Source organism: Otolemur garnettii, unplaced genomic scaffold, assembly GCF_000181295.1.
Source record: "Otolemur garnettii isolate 467f Iridium unplaced genomic scaffold, OtoGar3 scaffold00092, whole genome shotgun sequence".
In the NCBI taxonomy this organism is placed as follows: Eukaryota; Metazoa; Chordata; class Mammalia; order Primates; family Galagidae; genus Otolemur; species Otolemur garnettii.
Genome location: NW_003852487.1, coordinates 340,837 through 352,208, shown reverse-complemented (window position 1 = coordinate 352,208; position 11,372 = coordinate 340,837). Strand labels below are relative to the sequence as shown.

General features: G+C 52.4%; 1 protein-coding gene across 1 annotated transcript in view; it reads right to left on the bottom strand.

Moving 5' to 3' along the window:
- The window catches only part of ZNF316 (zinc finger protein 316), a 19,601-nt gene extending 8,244 nt beyond the window's left edge, over positions 1–11,357 (bottom strand). Inside the window, exons 1-6 of the mRNA XM_012808720.2 lie at positions 10,176–11,357; positions 7,845–7,995; positions 7,084–7,412; positions 6,767–6,885; positions 5,919–6,045; positions 5,351–5,464 (exon numbers count right to left, since the gene is read on the bottom strand). Of these exons, the coding sequence (XP_012664174.1) occupies positions 5,351–5,464; positions 5,919–6,045; positions 6,767–6,885; positions 7,084–7,384 (661 nt within the window). The 5' untranslated portion in view covers positions 7,385–7,412; positions 7,845–7,995; positions 10,176–11,357. The remainder of the gene's footprint in view (positions 1–5,350; positions 5,465–5,918; positions 6,046–6,766; positions 6,886–7,083; positions 7,413–7,844; positions 7,996–10,175) is intronic.
- Between the last annotated feature and the right edge of the window lie 15 nt (positions 11,358–11,372).

Sequence of the window (11,372 nt, the reverse complement as noted above, 5' to 3'; positions counted from 1 at the left end):
AAAAAAAAAAAAAAAAAAAAAGACCACCTCATAAGGTTGGGGTACCAAGGGAATGAATTAAAGACCTCAGACATCAGTTATCACTAAGAATCTTCTCCACTTTCCTCCACAAATGCCAACATCAGGTCACTGCTGCTTCCTAATGGGAGTAATATCTGATAGTGTCGATGGTCTTTAGAGGTTCCTCCCTCTGAAAATCTTACTATTGAGTTTTCCATATGGGCTCATTGTCCACTGTGGTCCACCAAAGAAAACTCTCCTGTGGGGATGAAGCCCCAGCTCTGCTCAGTCTCGTAGGACTGCATGGGCCAGACGAAGAGATCTGAGTTAATCTCTCCTCAGCTCTATCTTGTGCCTGGATCTGAATCCCACTTGTACCACCTACCAGAGCATGACCCTGGTCAAGTTGTTTAATCTGTTTCCCTGTATGTAAAATGGGCTTATAACAGCACCTATAACCCCACTTCAGGGACTGTTGCAAGGAGTCAATAAATGAATAACCATAAACCACCTAATGGTGCTACAGAATTGGGTGGCACCCACTGCCATGTGTCACTGAGGCTTCCCCCTTCTGTTTATCCCTAGTGTTCTTGTCACATGGGCCGCCCCTCAGATATTGGGCTATGCTCCTTTTCCATCGGACAGATGGGGCTACAGATTCCCAGGTAAGGCCTTTTCTCTATGAGGCTGGGACCAGCTCCCTAACCCTAGACAGGCCACTAAGCAGCTCTTTCCCACAAAGCTGGAGCCACCCTCTGGTTTGGCTTTCCTGGTCACCAGCCATTGGTACAGAGTTAAACCTCTGTAAGGGGCCCTGGATGCACAGAAATCACTGAATATGGGAAAGGTGGTCCTCTGCTTCACAGAAATCTTGAGTTTACCTAGAATCCCATAATCAGAATATTAGACTCCCTGCCTGCTCCCACTCCCTGGTTTAACTGTGAAGGAGGCTGGTGGTAATCCCAGGGCCCAACCAAAGTCCTTCCGCAGAGCCCCCCACAGACACCTCCAGTAAATGCCCTGCCCCAGGCACAGGACAGGGACCATGTAGGGCACTAGTAAAAGGGGCCAAAGGTAAGAGGGTGACCCCAAGGCCACATGCCTGGTATAGGTGTCACAAGCCCCCATCCCCCAACCTGCTGCAGGGCCAAGGGCTGCGCAGAACACCCCAAATGTATCAACTGAAGCACATGCCACCATCTGTAACTCCCACCTCCAAGCAACTTCTGTCTGAGAACCCAGAGACCTGCCCTCTAGCCAGTGATTTTCAACCAGTATGCCATGAGAGGATCTTCAGTGTGCCACAAAAAATTTTAAAGTTCATTATTTTTGAAAGAAGTTCAAAGCACAATCAGTATGATGTTCTTTTTTACTTTTTTTTGATCAACATAATTTAAGTGTGCTCCAGAAGTTTAAGTATAGGTTCAAGTGTTCTGTGTGAGAAAAAGTTTGAAAAACACTGCTCTAGGTCCAACCTGACCAGGCTCCTCGTGAGTCAGAGAAATGGGTTTACTCTGACTGACCCACACTTGTTTCTCTCCCTCTGGCAATGCAGGCCCTGGAGTCAGTTCCCTGAGTCATGCCAACATTTGCTCTCTACCCTCACCACACTTATGCCTTCCCATGCCACAAAATTTCTCCCACCAAACACAAACTCAAGATGTCTCCTCATTGGGGACAGTCACAAGGGAAGAGGGGGACAAGGGTAAGTGCCCTAATCTGCAGGCATTAGTAGGCCTCCCTTCCCACGAGGGCTCCAGGGAGATGGGTTAGCACCAGCCACACATGTATGATGGGCATGGGCAGTTTCTGCACTGGCATCTCCTTCCTGGCCACACTGTAAGGAGGGATTTCCTCTGAGGACAAGTATCAGTCCTGCTCCTAATCACAGGCAGGTGACCTCAGAAAACCTAGCAGCCTTTCTGGCCTCAATTTCATGTATAACATGAGGATATAATTCCAAGAACTATGCATTAAGAGGAAGCCGAGGCCTGCTACTTCCTTGCATGCAATTTTGGGAGACTAAAGCACTCCCAGGCCAAGGGAAGCCACCAGCCCTCTTCCTACATCTCATCTCTGAACCTGACAAGGCCCTATGCTCTGGGCACTCGAGAATCCCCTCCTCTGCCAGGGGTCAAAGGCAAGACAGGGCCTAAGCCCCTTATTCCTTGGAGACTAAAGAAGGGGTTCAGTGACATCCAGTGTCCCCCAGCAGGCCATGGCAAAGTGAAGGGAAGCCTTATGCTACAGACAGGACCTCCAAGGCCTCCCTGATAGGAAGCCAGGCCCAGCCCAGGCATTCACAGGCTCTGTGAGGTAGAAATCTCCAGGGCTAGTACAGCCTCTACCTGCAAGTGGCTGTGACAGCAGCTAGGCCATGTGAGGAGTGTGGGGGCTCAGAAGTCATGGTCTGAGCTGCTCCTCAGTGCCACAGATTGCTTACTTACTATTGGATTCTCTCAAAACAGTGTGTCTTTACCTCTTGCTGCTTTACCAATGTAATATTTAAACCAGTTTAATCCTGTATGTTGTCTCTCTTCTATCCTCCACTTTAAGGGAACAGCAGCCAATGGGTAGAGCCATCCCCCACCCCCACCCCGCCCCATGGCAGGCTCTGCCTCTGGCCAGCACAGCACCTGGAAGCTGCCCTATGCTGACGCCTGATTTGACACCATGTCCTAAGTGCCATGGACACACAGGAGTGAACAACACATAGTGCCAGCTCCCACAGAGTACAAGTTTGCTGTAGAGAAAACAAGGAAGCACACACCTAGGCAGGCTCGGTCTGGGGTGTGCTGAGGGCTATGGATGCTCTAAGCACAAGTGGCTCTTAGAGCCCCAACCCCTCATGAGGTCACCTCGGGAGAGAACAGAGAGGACCCCGACCTTCCCAGAGCCCACAGACAAGTCAGGATAGAAGAAGGTAGCTGGAAGCAAAAGCCAAGAAACAGCAGGGAAACTAGGGTTAGGAAGTGGCCTTCTCAGAGGGTAGGGCACCTTCCCCACCCTCAGGGACAGAAGACAGGACCCCCAGGCCAACATGGAGATACAGCCACGTGAGGCCTGCAGTTACCACAGCACCATTCCCCCGGCCATGTTCTCTGCCCTGGTACATACCGAAGCCAGCAGGAAATGGGGTCAACCAGGGGCAGGGATCTGCCAGGCAACCACATTGGGCATTCACAAGGGAGCAGGACCCTGCAATCTAAGCTGATGAGGAAAAGGGCTGGGTAGGAAGAGGGGATGGGGATGAATAGGCCCAAAGGCACAAGAGACAGGAGGCTAGGTACATAGCTGAGGGAAGTGTGGCCCAGCAGTATTCAGGAAGGAGCAGGCATGTACATGGGAGATGTGCCAGAGTCTAGCTGTCACGTGAGGCCAACTAGTACAGAAGAACAAGAGAGGAACACATGTGTCTTACAAGACTACAATTTGGAAACAAACTGTCATCCTCAGAAGAGTTACCATCTGTCCTTCCCAGACCCAGCACTGGCCACCAGCTCAGCTAAGCAGAAATGAACTTGGGGGAGGTGGAACACAGAGGCTGCTCAGCAGACAGGCTGTCATCACAGTGGTGAAGGAAGACCCCAGATGGCTATGCTGAGCCTGAGATGTCTGCAGTCTCTGCTACTGCAATCCCTCCATGAAAGCTCATGACACACTAAAGACTGCCTGGGGTCCCTGCACTCACCAAGGGCTCTGTAGATGGTCAGGACGGAGGGGCAGCATGACTGATCACAGGGTGAGGTAGGGGGCACCCGGCCAGTTGACCAGCCTCTCAGGGAGCCCTCAAGCCCCAGCTAGATGTCACATGGTGTGTTTCCCAAGGACTGAAGGGACCTCTTCCACTCAAGCCTCTACCCCAGGACCCTCAGGAGACATGGAGAACAGGGCACATCCAGTTCATGCACTGTCCCCTTCCCCTCTGAGTGGCTTTCTGAGCTGTGAATGTATATAGGGCACACATCCTGGTAAGGTCCTCTGGGGAACATCACACCTACATCCCAGCCTCATCCTGGAAGCAACAGCAATATTTCTTGCCAGCCAAAACCCTCCTATTTCTGAAGCCCAGGAAAAATTCCAAGAGCGTCCCTGAGAATCTGGAGAATCAGGCAGGAAGGGCATTATGCAATACAATGAAAACTCACTTAAAACAGGTCTGACCCACCCTAACAGTGTCAAAGCCAGTGATTTTCAACCAATGTGCCGTGGCACACTGGTGTGCTGTGAGAGAATCTCAGGTGTGCTGTGAAATTTTTAAGGATCATTAAATTATTTTTGAAAGACGTTCAAAGCACAGTTAAGTATATCCCTTTTTTTTTAAATCAATATAAGTGTGCTATGGAAGTTTAACTATAGGTTGAAGTATGCCATGAGATAAAAAGGTTGAAAAACACTGGTCAAAGCCTATTTCCTCATTTGTAAAGTGGGGCTAACAGCCCCTCCCTCTCCCTCACAGGTCTGTCATGAGAACCACAAATGCACGTGAAAATATTCTGAAGACTACATGTATAGGCATGTTATTGCAATATGTTTTTCTGTATTTTTATTTATGAGCTGCCCTTCCCTAGGTTGGTGTCACCCAAGACCCAGGCATAGATGAGGCAATAAAACTTCCTGAAACCCTTGAGAATGACGACTCCACCAAGTACCTTGACACAACCAAGACTGTGACATCTTCAAATGGGAAACTATGGGTTTAGTTCAAATTCTTTATTCTTCAGATGAATAAATTGAGGCTCAGAGTTGAAGGGTCAGAGCTGGAACCAGGTCAGATGCCTCCAGAGAAATTTGCCATCTTACGTGCTTCCTGCACTCCAAGAGCTCTCCAGAGGGCTCTGAACTGCCCACCCAGGTCAAAACTCTGCCCACAGGCCTTCCAAGGAGAGCAGGGAAGCCTGAGGAGGACCCTTCTTGCAGAGACAGCCAAATGGGCAGCAAAGCCAGAGGACCAGCTGAGCTTGTAGAATCAGCAAGGCCTTAGCAACAGTCCACAGGCTCCTTGGACCCAGCCAGGTTGTGTGCCAGCTACTGCTTGACCACTAGCCCCTCATGTACGAAAAACATCACAGGCTCCAAGGTGAGAACAGGGATTCATTTTTACATTTCCTAAGAGAAACCTCTAGGTTCTCTAAGGACCTTCCAGCCTATGGAGCTGGAACCAAGAGGAGCCAAGCTGCAGGGACAGAGGTTGGCACTCACTGTCTCTGCAAGCCTGCTCCAAACCCCAGGCCTTCAGCACTTAGATCATAAGAGGGACCAGGTACCAGCTCTGCAGAAAACTTGGTAAAGGCCAAAGTCTGAGCACCTGTGTCAGCACAAACCCCACAAAATTCCATCTCATGCTCACCTGTATAGACGCCAGTGACAATGTCTCCCTCCTCAGGACGGGGGCTATCTGGGACCCACGGTTCTTCCCCTTGTTCCAGCCGGAAGATTAGATCGGGCTTGGGGATTGGGTATCCTGCCCAGAAGAGGGGACGATAGCTGGAGGCAGCTCTGCAAGCCCCACCCCCACTCAACTCATGCCCAGGACTGGCCCTCCCCCCACACTCTGCTCCAGAACAGTCCACACTCCCTCCTCCCTGAGCCTTTCCCACACACCTCCACCTGCAAGAGGTCCCCAGCTCACTCATAGCTTCAGGAAATGTGTGGCATAGACACCAGAGCTAGACACACAACTCCACAGAATGTGTCCTCCTGGCTTGGGGTACAGCTGACCACAGTGGGGTCCCAAAACATCCCCCACCCTCACCCCACCCAGAAGCCAGGTCCTAGGGCTTCCCTAGGAGGTGGGCTAGCCCCAGCATCTACCTTTGCCAAGACCCAGAAGTTTGAGAAGCCCCTTCTCAGACAGCTAAGCTCCTACCAGCCATCACACCAGGTTAACCTCTTAGGGACCTAAGCCTCTTCCTTACCCAAGGACCCCAGGATCCCATAGTTCTCCTGCATGACTTCCTGGTAGAGACTCCGCTGGTCTACATCCAACTTTTCCCACTCTTCCAGGGAGAAGTACACAGCCACATCTTCAAAGGTCACCAGCCCCTGAAAAACACAGTCCCAGACACTGCCCTGAGCTGCTCCACAAGGAAAGCCACAGGACAGTCGCCCAGTGAAAATGGACTAAGGCACTGTAATGTGGGTCTCAGGGGGACACAGAGGCCCAGATATCACTGACAGCTTCCACACCTCACCACAGCCATGGGAAGCAGGGACATGATCCCAGCCAGAGATCAGGGACTCAGGCTCAGAGAAGGTGGTTGACTCAGATCATACCAGGCAAAGCCAGGACTCTCACTGAGGCCAGGAGCTATAAAGCCAGGCCCCAGACCCTCCTACTCCACAGTCTCCCTCAAGCCAAGACTGTGGCCACATTAACACTGTGAGGGCCCACTCCTGGGTGGACAAGTAGCACCAAGTGAGTATGGGCATTGGTGCCCAACCTGATTGAGCAGCAAGCTGAGGGGAGAAGCTAGGCCATGGGAGAGAGCCATGCTTCTGAAGTGTGCAAAGTGTAGTTCAATGCATGGTAGCCAAAATGATCAGGACAATCCAATGGCCTGGGAAGGATCAGACCCCAGGGGCTTGGGGGCTGAATGCCTCGCCACTTCCCATAGCCCTGTCTCATCTCGGCACCCAAGCCTGGCCTGAGCAGTCCAGTGCTGCTACTGCTGCTAACAGAGGTCTCCAGGGCAGCAGGTGCCAAGGTCCCCTGGGGAAACCTTGCCTGGGTTACCTGAGCTCCAAACAGAAGAGGGCAACTCACCTGAGACCCAGCTGTCACAAAGTCATCCTCCTCCTCCTCCTCCTCATCATCATCCTCCTCTTCTTCCTCCTCCAGGTCCTCATCCCTAGGAGTGGCTGGAAGCCGGGAGGCCTGCAGGGCTGAGGGAAAGCTCTCTTAGGAGCCAGCTGCCCTTCAGCACTTAATCTAGCTGCCTCTGCCCAGCTGGCAAAGAGGGTCAGGAGCCTCAGCCACTCTCTCATCTCCAAAGCAGGCCTTATAGCCTAGCTCCACTCCCTCAGCCCATCCCCACTCACACCCTCTTCCCCTCTCCCTGAGGGTGGGCTCCTTTTTCTTACCCTTTTCTTGAGGCATTGGAGACTTGGCATCAGCACCATGGCTAAGTTGCTCCTGGGTCCCCACTGCAGGACTCTGCTCCTCTGCCAGGACCTCTTCCACATCATCCTCCTCTTCCACATCTGCCCCCACCTCCACTACCTCCTCTACCTGTGCCACCTCCTCCTCCTCTTCCACGACTATCTCTTCCTCTTTCCCCCTTTCTTCTTCTTCCTCTTCCTGATCAGCATCACATTCAGACCCATCTTCAACCCTCTCCAGCTGGGCAGCCGGGGAGTCTGGTGTCTTGTGAAGAGCTGCCATTCTCCCTGGGAGAGAGCCTCCACTGGGCCTGGAACAGGTAGGCACAGCTTGAGAGGCTGCTCACAGCACCCCTGCCTTTGATGGGGCAAGATATACTTTCCCAGTGATGTACTTGAAATCAAGAGATGAGGGAAGATCCAGCTCTTCCCACAAACCTATGCTGAATAGCTGAGACATTCTGTACCCAGAAAGGTGACCCAAAGAGCCCCTTCCCATGGGCCTCTGGGACATGGGTCTCAGCTCTCTCTCACCAGCAACCACATACCCAGTGCATTACTCTCTCTTGGAATAAATTAGGCATTTTCCCAGAATGTTTATCCCTAAGGACCACAAGAGCACTAAGTCAGGGTAACACAACCCAAGGAACGGTCCACAATTAGCTGAAAGGGATGAGGACAGCCTACAAGAAAAATGGGGGACTCTGGCCCCCACCTAATGCACAGAACAAAAAGCAGCTTACCCAGTCCTCTACATGAAGCAGGCTGGCAGAACGTGAGGAGAAATCTAGGAGAGGCCAGGCTTCATTTACTTGCAAGGCACGATGGAGTGGGGAGGGGTGGTGCAGCCACTGGTAAGGCAGGCACTGAGAAGCCAGTGGGTCAGGCTTCTTCCTACGGGATGGGGAGAGCAGGTGTCACCCTGTCTTCCCTCTCCCCTCACTCTGTGCAGTACATCAGGGAGACTTGGCTCCTTGCTGGACCAGCACATATGATGGAACACGCCCTATGATGTTTCTTCATGTGTGGGGACTTGACTCCTGAAGGCTGAAGTGCCAAAGTCCAGGGACTTCAGGGTCCTACCCTCCCACCAACGTCACAAACGGCTCTGAGCCTAGGTCCTCAGAGGAGACACAGCCATGCTGCCACCTGGTCTGGAGCCCAGGGCCCTGGGCACAGCTGAATGTGAGGCTGTTCATGTCCCTCACCAGCCCCCATGGTGTCCCAAGGGCAGGGTTTAACCGTGGTTTCTAATAAGTCAGTTTCTGTGGCTCCTCTCAGGGTATACATCTTAGAATGACCCACATCATCAGTGTCACAAACCCAAACAGGGCCATTTCCAGTGAAAGCCGCGTCCATCCCAGAATCCTGGGGATAAAGGCAGAAACCCCAAGAGGATCCTGAAATGTCAGATGACACAGCTACAATGAGCAATGGGGCCCACTCAGCTCACCCACTCTATGAGCAGACAGCATCAGCCACCTAAAGCAAGACAGGGTGTCCTTCATGAGAACAGTTCAGACCACCTGGCCTGGTGTTCTCAGGAACACATGGGAGAAAACTGCTTAGTGATGAGCTCTCCAAAACCCATCATTTTCCTATTAATAAGGCAGATGTTCATTTTCTCAGCTGCTTTTAGCAGCTGCTTTGAAGTTCACATGGTTATAGCCAGGCAACTCCAAGTATCCACACAGGCCCATCCAAGTCCAGGGGCTGCGACATGCTGGCATCCAGAAGCCTCCTCTGTCTTTAATGTCACGCTGTCCCAATCACCACATGATACCCCCTCCCTGACTCTGGCCCCCATCAGAATCACTGGCCCCAAAGTCTCAGGTCACAGAGCTATGCCCACATGGCCACTCAGCCTCCAGCCTCTCCCAGAAGTCTCCACAGTCTCTGGTGCGTGGAAATGCCCAAAGTGTAGGAATACATATGCCATATGTTACCGCCACCTCCAGGAGGACTTGGCCCTGCCAGTACTCGGAGCACTAAGAACTCTGAGCAGCAATTTCCCAACCACCACCCACCTGAGGCCCAGAGTTAGGCCTTTCCTCAGCCAGGCCTCAGGCTGCAAATTCAGGCTGAGCCCAGAAACCCTGCCAAGCAAAGCAGAGCTGTCTCCTGCCTGGCCACTTCATATTCCCACAGGCTAGGCTACCATATGTGAGAACCCAACAAAAGAAGAAAGTTTCATGCCTTTGGAATAAAGTGGCCCCATCTTCATCCCACCTCAGGACCTTTGCGTATGCAAATAACTCTTTTCCTCTCTTCTTCAGTGACCTCCTGGAGGCAGCCCCCTGAGTCCCTGTTACACATGATTCTCTGTATCCTTACCACGCTGCACCCATGACATATTTTTCCCCCCAGAGACAGAGTCTCATTCAGTCTCCCTGGGTTTGAGTGCCATGGCATCACAGCTCACTGCAAACTCAAACCCAGGCTCAAGTGTTTCTCCTGCTTCACCCTCCCAATTAGCTGGGACTACAGGTACCTGTCACAATGCCCAGCTATTTTTTAGAAATGGGGTCTCGCTCTTGCTCAGGTGACCCATTACATTTTTTAAATATACTTATAGAACTGTCTTATCAACTGAGTACAGTCAAACCCAGGACAACACTTATCAAAGAAATAACTGTAAAGCCTATAGTCAATGTGACAGACATGGAATTTCTAAAACTCAGCATTTTAGTCCTACTGTTGTGTTCCAGAACAGTCTGACCACTGCTGGAGGGGTTCTTCGAACTGGAATTCACCCTAGAAGCAGTGGAGAGTCTGTGCCTCCAAAGAGAACACAGAATAAAGTCCCTTCTCCCAAGAAGTCCACCCACCAATGACGAGAGATAGGGGAGGACAGTCCTGCAAAGAGCAGCAGTCCCCTACTAGACAGCCCAGTGCCAAGCACAGACATTTCATGTGCCCCAATCCAAGGTCCAGAACAGAATATTCTGAAAAATGGACCTCAGAGGGCACGTTCAAGTTTAAATTCCTACAACTCAGACCCTGTGTTCTCTGCCAGCCCCAGACCCACAAACTCTCCCTTCTCTTTCCAGCTTGTCAACCCACTGGAAACTTACTTTGCTCACTCCTCCCTTGGCATCCGATTCCAGGTCAGAAGCCACAGGGGGTCAGGTTAAGCAGCCTCATCAACATAAATCCCTGGGCCATTCCAGACTTTCATTTCCACTGGGGCTTTGCATCCTAGGATGCGGTGCTGCAGACATTTAGAACTGAAGGTGACAAGACAGCTTCCAAGAAGAGAAAGGAGGGAAACAAGGACAGAAAGAAGTAGCAAAGCTTGAAAACTGTTAGAAATGCTCCACGACAGTCCCGACCCCAGGGAAACCCACCTAGGGGAGTAAGAAATGTGTGGGTTCACTTGTACCTAGTCCCCTTCTTTCCTTCTGGGTAGCTCACTGACCTCAAGCCCCTTCAAGGCTTCAAGTCCTCCAAAAAGACTTCCTTTCCTGACCACTAAGATCTTCACTGTTTATCCACAGACTTTGAATCCCCCTCTCTCCTGGGTCTGCTCCTAGAGCAGGTGTATCCAGGGGAGCCATCCCAGATCCCAGAGGGCAGCCCCCTCACCACTCTGGACAACTCCACAGACCTGCCAACACTTGTTGAACCAAATCAAATCCCAAAGTCTCCTTACACAGGTAGAGCTAGGAACTTGCACCTCCCCTGCCCCCTGCCCTCTAACCTCTACCCCTCAGGTCATGACCAAAGGCCAGCCTCCTTCTACCTCAGCTACCACGTGGGGCAACCCAGACCCCATCTAACACTAGCAAAGGGTTTCCCTACCCACCTACCAGCCACAGAAGTCAGCAGAGCAGCCCACAGGGGCTCTATCTGCAGATGAGGAAAGGTTCAAACAAGGCCCCTCCAAGGTCACAAAGCAGGCTCTTGTGGGCAACAGCCAAGCCACCTCCCTGCCCCCAGGGGGCTTACTGGGCCACCACCTCCTGTAGAGACTGACGCGGTGACAGCCCCTCATGGATGGGTGTGTCGCCAGGGATGGCGAGGCCAGACCCTACCCCTGCAGCGGAGGAGGCATCGGCCACCTCCTAAAGTATTGCGCGTATGCTCTGCAGCCCGCCCACTGGCGTTGCCTGCCTGGACTGGCTCAAGGGGTCAGAGCCCGCTCTCAGCGCGCAGGCTCGGGCTGGGGTCCATCGGCGGCGTGGCGCTGAGGAGCTCCCACCGAAGGCCAGACCCTCGCGCGGCTCCGGCCGCCCAAGGCCCAGGCCCCGATGAGCGCCACGGCCTCCCCG